At 58.4% G+C, this 13,501-nt stretch overlaps 1 protein-coding gene across 3 annotated transcripts in view; it reads left to right on the forward strand.

The window, feature by feature from the left end:
• Positions 1-645: 645 nt before the first annotated feature.
• The window catches only part of ARID3A (AT-rich interaction domain 3A), a 37,128-nt gene continuing 24,272 nt past the window's right edge, over positions 646-13,501 (forward strand). Inside the window, exons 1-3 of one of the 3 annotated variants that reach the window (XM_080675268.1) lie at positions 646-782; positions 4,604-5,233; positions 6,658-6,985. In XM_080675268.1, the coding sequence (XP_080531394.1) occupies positions 4,854-5,233; positions 6,658-6,985 (708 nt within the window). In that variant the 5' untranslated portion in view covers positions 646-782; positions 4,604-4,853. The other 2 variants (XM_080675266.1, XM_080675267.1) reach the window with 2 other exon arrangements.

Consider the following 13,501-nt stretch of genomic DNA (forward strand, 5'->3'; position numbering starts at 1 on the left):
GGGGGAGTGGGCAATATGGGACAGGACCCACGAGAAGATGGCAATGCTTTGTACTTTAGTGGAGGGGAGGGGCTGCACAAGATCCCACCCTAACACTCAAGATGAGGAACCCTAGTCCCACCCAGTGGGGACCCTTGAGAAGTGGAGCCCTCTGTGTGGCCCCTGCCTGCCCCCATTCTTCCAAAGGCTCTTATCTGGGCTGAAACCTGGGCCCCTGCGATTAGCCCCCTCAAGCAGAGACCAAACCCCACCCGGACCTTGCCCCACCCTACTCTGTGCCTTAGTTTCCGGTTCTTCCAAATGGGGACATTTAGAATCTCCACTACCTAGAGATGTGAGGGTTGAACCTTGCCTTGGGCAAATGGCCAGGAACCCAAGCACTCAGAATATGGAAATTATGAAATTATCACTAAAACGAGGATCTTGTATTTTCCCCTTAGGTGAGTTGTCAGGTTCTCAAGAGGTGGTGACAGTCGGTGGTAGGGATCATCTTGATTTCGCGAGGAGTTCCCACACCCCTCCCCGGCCCCAGGACGCACGGCCCCACCCACTCGTTTGACCCACCAAGAGACGTCCCCTGGTTGGGCCCTGGCTCCTCCCTCCGGCCCCGCCCCGCCCCGCCCCGCCCCGCTCTCATTTCTGGTCACTGTAGCTTATTGCTTCTTCGGGTCTCTAATCCCCATTTTACAGACGTGAAAACTGTGGTTCGGCTCGGGGCAGGCGGCCAGGTCACTTGCGCCTGGTCCCTCAGTCTAAGGGACAGAGGTGCAACTACGAGCCTGGTAGGTCCATCCTAGGTGCTCGGTAAGACGGGGAGGAGGCCCCCGACCCAGCTCGGGTCGCCCCAGCCTACTCCTCCTACTCCTCGGACTCTCCCAGTCCCGCCCGCGTCCTCAGCGCGCTGTGCGCTCCGGGCCAAGGCGCACACTTTGCCCACCGTCCCTAGGCAGGGGGCGGGGCCTCCGCGTCGGTGTTCCCCTTACTTTTATTATGTATTATCTTTTAAAGGGCCCGCGACTTGAAAATTTCCATCCACTCTCCCTTCCCTCCCAAGACCCCTGGGCTGGTCTTGCGTGTTCGCACCAAGCGCGGGGGGGGGGGGGGGCGAGAGGCGTCCGGGAAGGAGGAGGGGGCCTCGCGAGACCCCTCCCCGCGTCCCAGGCCGCGGCGCTGAATCACCCGCGAGGTATTTGCATCTGAGAGCGATTTGTCACCCGGTGATTTGTCTTCCCGGCGGTGAGCGCGCCGGTGGGGGGGAGGGGAGGGGCGGGGGAGGCCGCGCGCAGGGTGACTTTTACCAATCCGGTCGGACGGGGGTGTAGACGCGGACTGGGCCCGCGGCTAGGTGAGTCCGCGCGCGGCACAAACCCGGCGACGGCCGAGAGCCAGCAGCTCGCAGCTTGCGGCCCGGGCGGGAGGCCAGGCGCTGCCGGGGCTGGGCCGGACGCCAGGCGCGGGGCATGCGCCCCGGGAGCGGGCCTGGCGTGGTGAGGCTGGGGTGGGGGTGATGGCCTTTTAAATCGTGGGTTCCGGTCCGGGGTGAGGGGGGTCCCCAAAGTGGGCAGGGATGTGGATGGGGGTCAAGCGTCGGGAAGGCGACCCTAGTGGTAGGAGTTGGGGTGGTTTTCTCTGCACCCTCTTGTTGACCTCATCACCTACCATGTTGCACAGGGGCGTGCTCGCGCTCGGGGTGGATCGGGGGTCGCAAATGCGCTCCCCCTTTAGCGGAAGGAAATGGTCTCTAGGCGCGCGCGGGGGGCTGCGCTCCGGATTTAGTTCATTTTTTTCTCCCCGGAATCTGGTGTTTTATTCGGGAGCCCTGAGAGCAGTGGGAGCGCCGGCTGGGGAGGGCAGTTCCCTGGTGACCCTCCCCTGCCTGGACGGTATATTTATAAAGTGTCGGTCTCCGGGCCGAAAGCGGCCCCTGGAGGGGACACCGAGGTGCCGGCGCTGGGGGTGGGTTCGACCCGGGCCCCCGGCTCTCTGGCGGGGATCCCCGGGGAAAGCCCCCTCCCCCGTTCAGTGCCCCCCGACACAAAGCGGGCGCAGGAAGCGCGAGGAGCGCGCGTTTGTCAATTCCAACGTTCAGCGTCTGACCTCGGCAGCGCGTTTGTCAATAATCTTCCGTTTTTTACTCGCCCGGGCCGAGGCGAGGGTTTGCCCCCCCACCCATGCAAATCCGCCGCTTTCCAAGAAGCGTTTGAAACCGGACTGGGGTTTTTGTCGTCTTATTTCTTCTTCAGTGTTTCCTTTCCCACTTCCTCCGGGCCGCCCCCTCCCCACTCCTCCAGCCCCCTCCCCAGCCTGCTGCCCCACCCTCCCCCTTCTCTTCCCTCCGTGGAGTATAGGGGCCCCTTTCGCCACCCGCGGGCCCCAGCCTTGCACAACTCTTTAAATAACCGTGTTTTGCAAGCCCCGGCCGGAGCGGGTGACCTCTCTCTCCCAGAGGCATTGGGGGGGGGGGGGGAGGGCGTGGCCCGATTTCTCCTCGCCCCCCACCCCCAGCCAGTTCCTAAGGACCACTCAGCACCCCCCATCCCTGCCAGGTCCCTGCCTAGGAATGCCTTTCCCATGGGGCTGTCATAAAGTGGGGGTAGGGGCCGAGGACAAAGGGCTCTTGGGGGAGGGGTCTGGAGGGGATGGGCGCTGCCAGCTTAGGGTTAATGGCAGCCTTGAGAGGGCCCAGGCCTGGTCCAGAGGGGCTCCGGGGTTCCCACCTGCCCCCTCAAGCCCTGGTATGGAGGCCTGCCCTGCTCCCCTCCCCCACCGGGGGTGACCCGGAAGGGTCATTAAACCCAGCAGGCCAGGCGGGGGCAGCGTGGGGGGGGAGTGGCTTCCTCTGGCCTCTTCCTTATGCCCCCCCAAAGAGGTGGGGGGCATTGCCTGGAGCGTTTCCTTGGGAGGGGGCTTGTCTTGAAGTTGTCAAAAGTGGGGGAGGGGCAGTGGGCCCTAGACACTGGGTGAGAAATGTCCCCTTAGCACTTTTGGAGCTGGTGGGGGATGACTGCCAGTGGGGGAGGGGGTTGCTGGGTGCTGCTTTGCTGTCCTGGTCACTCCAGCACTGTAGTCTCTGAGAGGCTATTTGTGCTCAGGGACCACTGCCCCTGCTGGATACTGAGGTCTTTTTTTTGGGGGGGGGGTGTCCATTCCCACTTTTTACAGGGGCCATTCACCTGCCCCCCATTGTCCTTTTACCCAGGAGGCCCCAGGGGGTCTGAGTAATGAGTGGCTGGTCTAGGAGAAGGTGGAGGGCCACTGGGCTCGCTGTGGCTCTGCAGGGCCTCTTGCATGACTGGAGAGTTTGGGAAGGGGCTACACTGCAAGTCTCCTAGGTGGTGTCAGGTTCCTTTTAGCCGGTCACCATAGTGGTGACATGGCATCAGCTGAAACAGAGTCTCTGCCTTTGCCCACTGGTCCCACCTGTGTGAGACCCTTCTGCCCCATGAGTGGCTGTGCCTTAGGAGGTTCATTTGCTGGGTTAGGGGCCGCCTCCTGGACCCTACTGTCCCTGTGCTGTAGCATCTGGGGTGTCACCATCAGGCCTGATGAGTTCTGTCCATTTGTTTTATGGCCCCTTGGGTGGGTGGGGATATGGCCTGGGTTGGGTGGGGGGCTGGGGTGAGATCCCGTCCTCTGTCCTGGTGGAGCCAGGTTGTGCCAGGTTCTGGGACATCCCTCTCCAGAGTCTGCCCCAGGCCCTGGCAATTAGGGTTGGTGGTGATCTGAAGGGACCCCAGGCTAGGGACAGCACATTGCATTCTGGGATGTTGACCCCGCTTGGGGTCCCAAAGTGCAGGGTAAGTCCTCTGCAGAGAGCACATGGGAGCAGTGTGGGAGGCTCTCATGAGTGGCTGTGTTAGCAGGGCATCTCCGAGCCTCAGTTTCCCGCATCCATAAAATTGGGACAACCTAGCCCCTCCTTCCCTAACACTGACATGATGTGGTGCCTATTTTGTACCCAAATTCACCATCATAAACTCACTTCATCTCTGCCTGAGCACAGTGAGGTGGATGCAGTTAGGGCACCATTCTGCATATGGGGAAACTGAGGTCCAGAGAGATTGAGACTTAGGGCTGAGAGCATGAGTGGGAAGGTTTAGCTCAGGATCCATATACAGCAAGCACTCAGTCTGGGCCAGCCATTGTCCGTTAGCCTGAGAGAGAGGAAGGTACCTGGAGCCCCCTGGGCCAGGCAGCACCAGCACCTAGAACCTGGAATCAGAACCCAGAACTCATTTGGACTCTGGTGCCCAGCAGGCAGCTGTAGCCAATCAGAGGCCAGGAATGCCTTGTCCTCTGCTCTGTTTATGAAGCAATAATCCACACGGGTCCTTGGGAGGTGCAGTTGGCGACTGCATATTTCTCTGTGGGGCTGCCTTGAGATCCTTAGGAGTCCAGTGCGGGGTAACAGTGCTTCCCAGGGTGGACAGAGAAAGGGTAGATGGGGAGTGTGCTTCTCCACTTCCAAGGAGCCCTCCAGGTTTGCTCCCTGATGGGAGTGGATGGGAGGGATTTTCCCAGAGGCCTTTGCAGTCCAATCTCAGTGGGGAGGATGAGGCTAAGGAACTCAGTGTGGTTTGACAGTCTCTCTTGCTGCCCTCAGGTTTCTGCAAACACGTGAATGATCTGGATGCCAGCCACTGCTCCTTCGTGCCCGGAGTGAGAAGGAGGTGCTGCCTGTTGGCATGCCCCACCAGTCCTCAGTCTGAGCCGAGTGGCCCCCACCCTCCGCCACCCTGCACTGCCCCGGCTCCCCCGCGGCCCCCACACTGCAGTGCGGCCGGGCCCCCTCCCCGAAGGGGCCGCCCCTGCCACCCACCCCTGGTGCCCGGGGCGGCCCAGCCCGCAGGGCCATGAAGCTGCAGGCTGTGATGGAGACACTCCTGCAGCGGCAGCAGCGGGCACGCCAGGAGCTGGAGGCCCGGCAGCCACTGCTGCCTGAGCCCCCTGCTGGCCCCCCAGCCCTCTCCAAGGCTGCCTCGGATGAGGACAGAGACCCCGAGAACACCCGAATGCAGCAGGCACAGATGGCTGCCCTGGCCGCCATGCGGGCTGCTGCCGCTGGCCTCGGATCTGCACCAAGCCCCAGTGGCTCCGAGGACAGGCCCCCCAGCTCAGAGGACGAGGACACTGCCCAGGAGGGGCAACCAGGCTCACCTGGTCGAGGCAGGGAGGCGCCAGGTCATGCTGAAGGCGATGGGCACTTCGAGGATATGGGCTCTGATGATGACCTGTGAGTGAGGGTCTGAGGGCTTTGTGCACTGAATGGTGTCTAGGTCTTGGTGACAGAGTTGTAAGGGCAGGACAAAACTCCCTAAGGAAGTGCCACCCTTTAGAATTTTCTGGATGACAGTGGACATGTTCTCCATATGCACTGTCTAGTCATAAGTGGCTACTGAAAGTGAAATGTGGCCATTGTCAAAGATGTGGTTGAGGATTAGTGTTTGTAGCTTTATTTCATCTTAATTTAAACAGAACTAGCCACACACGCCCAGGGCCCCATCACCCAGCGACGCTACAGCAGATCCAACATCAGGGGCAGACAAAGTTGGTGGACTGGGTAGGACCTGCACAGGGTGGGCATTAGTTGGCTCATTGGGGTCTGTGTTTCACAGGAGTCCAATGTGGACCCTGAACTGGGTGCTGGTGGGACCCCAGTGGGATCTTTCTGGAAAGACTTAAAAAAAATTTTAATTGATTTAAGAGAAAGAGGAAGGCGGGGAGAGAGAGAGAGAAACATCGATCAATCGGTTGTCTCCTATATGCACCTCAACTGGGGATTGAATCCAAAACTTGGGTATGTACCCTGACTGGGAATCAAACCCGCCACCTTTTGGTGTTTGGGACGATGCTCGAATCAACTGAGCCCCATCAGCCTGGGCACTGGGAAAACTTTTTATTTTCTAGATAATCCTCACCCAAGGATATTTTTCCATTGATTTTTAGGGAGAGTGGAAGAGGGAGGGAAAGACAGAGACACTGATGTGAGAGATAACAATTGGTTGCCTCCTGCACAAGCCCTGATCAGGGGGCCTGGGCCGGGGCAGAGCCTGCAACCAAAGTATGTGCCCTTGACCGGAATTGAACCCGGGACTGATGCTTTATCCACTGAGCCAAACCAGCTAGGGCGGGAAGACTTGAAAAAGCAAAGAAGTGGGGCAATTGCAGGTTGTGATTGGGGCTGTCAAGAAAATGAAGCAGGTTGCTAGGGAGGGGCGTGGCTGGGGCCAGGATTAACTTTCTTGAATGATGGGCAAAGTAGTAACAGTCCCTAGGAAGGGCCAGGAAGCCTGGAACAGCATGCCTAGTAGAGGGAACAGCCTGAGCTAAGGCCTTAAGGAAGGAGCCGGTGTAACATTTTCAAGGCTCAGCAAGGCAGCTGGTACAGCAGGGAGAGGCGAGGGGGGGCCAGTTGGCACTAGGCAGGGACGAGGGTTCATGTCAAAGGAATAGCTACAGTTTGCTCAGAGCTAACTGGGACCGAGAGGTGTCTGGCCCATGTTCTGCTTACGGGCCCTCGCAGCAGCTGGGGCAGGTGAGGCCCACCCTCCCCGTGTTGAGAGAGGAAACCCAGTCTAGGATGAGGAGCTGGCTTTGCCCTGGGACAGGGGTGAGCTGGTGCCTTCTCCCCTGACCTCTGCACTCTGCCTGCCCCAGGAAGCCAAAATGGGAAGAGGAGGAAGAGGAGGAGGAAGAGCTGGAGGAAGACTTGGGGGATGAGGACGAGGAGGACGAGGAGGAAGACTATGAGGATGAGGAGGGGCTCGGGCCCCCGGGCTCTGCTGGCTTGGGCCCTGCAGCCCTGTTCACCCACAAGACCCAGCTGCCCCAGGCCTTCCGCGGTGGTGACGGTGGGCCCCGGGTGATGGGCAGCCAGGAGCGCCCAGGAGCTGGCCCAGCCCACCCTGGAGGGGCTACCCACGTGGTACCCCAGCTGCAGCCTCCTGACCACGGGGACTGGACGTATGAGGAGCAGTTCAAGCAGGTAGGTCATGTGACATGTGCCATAATGGGGACAGTGGAGGCAGGGGCCCACCTGGCTGTTACTTGGGTTCTTCCAACTGGCCCGATGGCTGGCTTTTACCTCCCGCCTACAAGTGCCAACTGGATGTTAGGGATCCCATGGGTGGGCTGGTTGTTAAATGCATTAATATGGGGGACACAAGCCAGGAGAGAGAAGTGTGGGGCTCTTGATGTCTGCACCAGAAGGACAAGCAGGGAGACAGAGCAGGGAGACGGGTTCAGAGTGGAGAGAATGGCCCAGGCAAAGACTGTGCAGTGACCTAGCTGGGCATGGTTTGTGGGTGTGGCCCGGTGATGTGGGGTTGGAGGCCTTGTCGGTCTGGCCTCTTGAGTGGAGTTCAGTATATTGAGGCCCAGGCGGTTGGTTGAGCAGGCGGTGGCCACGTTGTGTGGTTGGTGTGGACGGCCAAGCACCCTGGGGCTCTGGAGGGGCGGGGAGGAAGCAGGCCATTCTGGTGCCTTCCCAAGGGCGGCCAGGGCAGAGGAAGTGGCCGGGCGGGGCATCCTTTGAAGTTGGGCCGAGCTGGGCTGGGCAGATGGAAACCAGATGGCGGCCTCAGCGGCCAGTGGGGCTTGCATTCCATCCTCAGCCAGCTGGGCCCTGCCCTGACCTCTAGGAGTGGCTGGAGGGGACCTGGCCTCCCTGGCCCAGAGCCCAGCCTTGCTGGGCTCCACGGGGCTGTGAACATGACAGCACCCGAGAGTGGCCTCCGGGTAGCTCCCTTCCAGATGCTGGCTCCAGGATTGGCTGGGAGACCCTCCCAGAGGGAGGTGAAGCCTGGCTACCCTGTGCTGGTCTCTAGTGACTCAAAGCCAGTAGCTTCTCTCTCTGCTTCACTTGGAGAAAAGGATGCTGGGACTCAGGAGCCCTTAGAGACTTGCGTACAGGCCATCAGAAAACTCACAGATGAAGTAAAGAACTGGAAATTGGACCCATGGGGGCTGTGTTGGGAGTGACAGGGATGGAGGAGGTGGGAAGGCGGGAGGGTTGGTACTGCAGGGTTGGCCAGGCCAGCTTTAAGGATGGAGGGAGAGTTAAACACCCCCTGGATGTGGACACCAGCCTGAACCTGCATGTAGGACTGATGGCCCCACCCTGCTCCGTGCCTCAGTTTCCCTCCCTTTGGGAAGAAAAATCTTGCTAGGTGGCTGCTCACCCCATTTTGTAGATGAGAAAACAGACATGGTGTTGGAAGCAAGTTCTGCAGACTCTGAGCCCCTGGCATCCTCTGGGTTCAACATAACACAGACGGACATGTTGTAGGCAAGTCCTATTTATTTATCCACCGAATATTTGCTGTCTGCCCTGAACACAGCCCTCAGGCTGGGAGTTGCAGCTGGACAGACTCCCCTGCCTCACAGCATCACAGCCAGGTGGGAGGGACGAAGTTGTGCAGCCCTCGGGGCATCAGAGGTTGACAGAACCCCTGCTCCCCCGGCCCTAACTCTGGGGCGGGGCGGGGGGGGGGGATGTTGGTGTCAGGCCAGGTGGGGACGGGTTAGAAGCCCTGACCCCAAAGACCTTTTCGCATGTCAGGAACAAAGAGCCTCCGGAGCCATTGTCCCACTTGTCCGGGACGTGGTGGTGATGTCTGGGGATACGCAGGGTCAGGTCACAGTTTCTGCGGCCAGACGGTCAGGGAGCGTCAGTGTTACAAAGTCACTCTCATGGTTTCTTTCTGTTGTGGGTGGAGAAGGTCAGTAAACAAGCAAATGGATAATAACATGGGATGTGGTCGGAGTTTTTACAGAGGAAGCAGCGAGCCTCTTAGGATGTAACCTTTGGGCTGAGCCTTGTAGGAGAAGGAGCCAGGCACACACATGGAGGAACGGAGCGCCTGGCAGAGGAAACAGCCCGCGCAAAGGCCCTACGGTGGGACCCAGCTTGGCTTGTGCATAGAGGCCAGACATTACTGGTCTGGGTCCCAGAGGCGATGGGCCTGTGCTAATTTTCTGAGATGAGGTGGGCTGAGGGAGGTTTGGGGCCACCGGGGGTCTTCCCTGTGGTGCTGGGAGCTTATTTTTGCCCATTTATGGCAGGTCCTGCTGCTGGTGCTGCCTGTCCACCCAGCTAGCCAGGCACCTGTGCAGCCAGTGTCAATAGTGGCTGGGGCCCGGCCAGCTTGGCAGATGTTGGGGGCCGTGTTGACTCTGGCACTGCCCCACCCCCTTCCTGGCACGTGGCAGCCAGCCGGCCGGCCATCCACTTGGCATCATCTCTGCCTCTTCCTCCCTGATCTTGGCAGGGCCTGACTTCTGCCCTAAAACCCTCGACAGCCTTGCAATTTCACTGTCGGCTATAGGTCTGGGGGCAGCCAGGCTGGGGAGGGGCCAGGAGCAGTGGGCTCGTGACCACAAACGTCTTTCCTAGAAAACCTGGAACCTCCCATTTTGCCCCCCCTCCCCAAGACATGTACTGATGAAGCTCACCCGCAGCCTCTGGCGGGGATGAGGGTGTGTAACAGGCAGTGATTAGGATCTCAGCCTCCTGGCATCGGATGTGGCATCTGGTGACATCCTGGTGGCTTCCTGTCACCAACACTGCCATGCCCGGGCTTTAGAAAGTGCCACTGTGGGATTTTAAATTGGCAAACTCTCACTCACAGATCTTCAGCCGCTAAAGGATTTGAATCCTTTGTCTTAAAAACTCAAATAAACGTTGGACTTTTTTTTTTAAAAAAAAAAACATATTTTATTGATATTTCACAGAGAGGAAGGGAGAGGGATAGAGAGCTAGAAACATCGATGAGAGAGAAACATCGATCAGCTGCCTCCTGCACACCCCCCACTGGGGATGTGCCCGCAACCAATGTACATGCCCTTGACCGGAACCGAACCCGGGACCCCTCAGTCCGCAGGCCGACACTCTATCCACTGAGCCAAACCGGTTTCGGCAAACGTTGGACTTTTTAAACAGCTTTATTGATAGAAAAGTTGCATAGTACACAATTCACCCATTTAAAGTGTGCAATTCACTGGTTTTTAGTATATTCACAGGGTTGTGCACCCATCACCACAATCAATTTTTGGACAGTTCATCACCCCAAAAGGAGTTGCATCCCCTTTAGCAGTTACCCTCATCCCCTTCCCCAGCCCTTGACCCATTTTCTGTGGATGTGCCTGTCCTGGGCATTTCACATGAATGGAACCACACACTGTGTGGCCTTTTGTGTCTGGCTTCTCTCACTGAGCACCTTGTGTTCAAGGCCCATCCACACTGTAGTGAGTGTCAGTGCTTTGCTCCTTTCCATGGCCGAGTAATATTCCAGAGGGTAGATGGATCCCATTGTGCTAGTCCGTTTCTCCATGGATGGATACTTGGGTGGCTTCCACCTTTTGGCAGTTGTGAATCGTGCGACTGTGAACATGCATGTGCAGGTTTTTGTGTGAACACAGGTTTTCACTTCTCTTGGGTGTACACCTAGGAGTGGGCTTTCTGGTTCAGATGGTAACTCTGTGTTTGACGTGTTGAGGAGCTGCTGAGCGCTGGCCACAGCTCTGCCCCATTTTGCATCCCACCTGCTGTGCACGCGGCTCCAGTTTCTCCCAGTTCTCACCAACACCTGTAATGACTGGTTCCCGCCGTGTGGGTGGGAGTCTCGTGGTATCTCAACGGTGGTTTTGATTTGCATTAAATGTTGGGCTATTTTTCCCTGCTTTCCAAAGTAATGTCTGCTCACCACATAACTTGTAAAGGAGATCAGAGATGTAGAGATGACAATTTTGCCTAATATATGTCGCTTAACTGTGCCACGGGCAGCAGATTGCACGGCTCACGTATGTCTCATGTGTATCCTCTTGATGCCACGGAGGAGGAATTGCCATTGCCCCTGTTGTGCAAATGGGGAAACTGAGGCCCTTGCCCTGGGGGAGGTGTCAGAGCTGGGATTGGATTCCAGGGTAAACTGGCCCAGCACCTGCCAGAGCATTCCTGGGGGAGTAGGAGTGATGGACCAGCAAGGGGCCGGGGGCCACTGGCTACGGGGTTTAAGGGGAGCCTGGCAGCTTCACTGAGCCTCCGTTTCCTTCATCTGAAATGGCAGCAACTGGTCCAAGGCTTCACACTGAGGCATCAGGACCCAGTGCCTGGACACAGTGGGCACTTGGGCAGAAATAGCCACCAGCAGCCCCAAGAGGCTGCTGCATCCTCACCAAGGACCCCATTTGGCCTCCCCCGGGCCTCCGGGGGCCCATTTCCCAGGGGTGTCCTGCTCCTCTCCAACACATCTGGCCCTGGATATGGGTTTAGGGACTGGGAGGTGAAGCCATGGATCTCAGAAGTGTCCTCAGCTAGAGGACATTTTTTAAGTTCATTTTTTGTTCCAGAATTAACACTAGACACCGTTCTTGTGGGGAGAGAAGGTGGACTGCTTCCACCGAAGCTCGAGGCTGACAGCCTCCACCCCAAACTGGCCGGTGTCCGCCATGGTTTTTCCGGGCCTATATCTACCCACGTATGCCCAGAAACGGGACCTTTCAGAGGTATGGGTGGTCCACCCATTGCTCGGCTGAACACTGCTTTTGTTTTTTCATTTATTTATTTATTGTCTAAAGTTTTACATATGTCTCCTTTCCCGGCCCCTCCCCCCTCCCCCCCCCCCGCTTGACCCCCCCTCCCCCCCAGCCATTCCCACCCCGGGCAAGCCCCTACCGCCCCAGTGTCTGTGTCCATTGGTTATGCTAATATGCATGCATACAAGTCCTTTGGTTGCTCTCTAACCCCTCCCCTCCCCGCCATTTGTCTCTGGACACTGCTTTTTGTGGGTGTTTTCATGTCATCATCACTCAGCATCTGACTGTCGTAGGAGAATGTCCCAAGTTGCCTGGTTTTTGTTAGCTCCCTGCAGAGTTCACTTGTGGGGCTGACACCAATGCGTTGGTCTGCTTCTCCGTTTTCTTGTTGTAAACACTGCAGTGAACATCTCTGGCCTCACCGGAGTTGCTTGGGGCAGTTGCTTGGGGCATCGTTGGGTGGGGTGGGGTGGGGTGGGGTGGGGTGGAGTGGGGGTGGGGAGCTGGAATTGCTGGGGCTCAGGGAGGAGGTGGCAGACATTTTCTTTATCCTGCCTTGCAGCCCCCCAGGCTGGGGAATGTAGATCAGGACACAGGTATCCCCAGTCCTAAGGGGGTCCGGGCTGGGCCAGAGGAAGAGGATCGGAAGGAAGGCTGCCGAGAGGAAGGGGCATTGGAGTGGGGGCTTTGCAGGACATGTAAACGTTTGCCAGATGGACAGAGAAGGGTAGGGTTTGCTTCTTGGAATCGTGTGGCTAGAACATAAAGGGGAAGGGAAGAATATTAGGGCAAACCAGAAGTAGGCTCAAAGGGGGGTCTTGGCAGGATTTAGGTGGGAAGTGGGAGAGATGCTGGGAGGACTCCTCAGGAATCCATGGGCCAGGCAGAAGTGAGAGGCCAGCGTCACAGCTGAGACTTTTGGACCGGGGAGAGAGGATGAGTTAGAATTTTCCCAGTGGAGGAGGGTATTCCAGGGAAAGGACACAGCCTGGGCAAAGGCCAGGTCAGACACTGGGTTCTGAGCCCAGCATGTTCATCCGGTGTGCCTGAGACAGAGTGGGCCAGGGGCCAGGCCCCGTGGGTCCTGGGGCCAGCCAGCTCTGGCACCAGGTGTCTTCCTGAGGCACTGGGAGTTCTGGGCCATGTTCAAAGGGGTGGGGAGGGGTATTGGGAAGCCCCTGGGGAGCCCAGCCCTCCCTGCCTAGGGCAGTGCCTGCCTCTTCAAAGCTGCTGTGGCTGTTGGCTCGGAGCCAGCTGGGTCATGGCGGGTGCGGGGAGGGTGCTTGCCCGCCAGCCCCTGGCACCATGCCCCTGCCCGTGCCAGCCCTGGGAACCACACTGACTCAGCCGGAAGAACCTTATCTGGCCCGTATGCTGTCACCCAGCCACAGGGTCACTGCCATGGGGTCACCACCGCTGTGGCCTGGCCCCACGCCCACTGCCAGCTCCCCACCCTGGTGGCGCTGCCAAGTGCCCAGCCACGCCTCACGCTCTCTAATAACACACGCGGCTGACGGAGGGAGCGGTGCCTGGCAGGCAGTGTCCTCACTGAGCGCCCCATCAGGGAATGAGCGTGGGTGAGCCACGTGGGGCCCGCCTGCTGGCCTGGGTGTGAGTGTGCACGTGGGTGTGGGGATGTGGTGGTGGATATGGTTTCGTGGGCTGTGGTGGCCCGTCTTCCCAGGGCCCTGAGTGTGTCAGAGTCTGTGTTTGCCAGGGCTGGGCCCTGGGGACATTTGAACCCTCCTGTTGTGCGTAACACACGCCTGTGCTTGTGCGTGGCTGTTGTGTGTGTGTGTGTGTGTGTTCTGAGGCCATGTAGACCCATCTGCAGCATCTTTTTCTTATTTTTATTAACTTTATAGAGAGGAAGTGGGCGGGGGGAGGGAGAGAAATATGGATGTAAGAGAGAAACACCAATTGTTTGCCTCCCGCACTGCACCCCGACTGAGGATTGAACCCGATA

The sequence above is a fragment of the Plecotus auritus genome, assembly GCF_963455305.1.
Source record: "Plecotus auritus genome assembly, chromosome: 6".
In the NCBI taxonomy this organism is placed as follows: Eukaryota; Metazoa; Chordata; class Mammalia; order Chiroptera; family Vespertilionidae; genus Plecotus; species Plecotus auritus.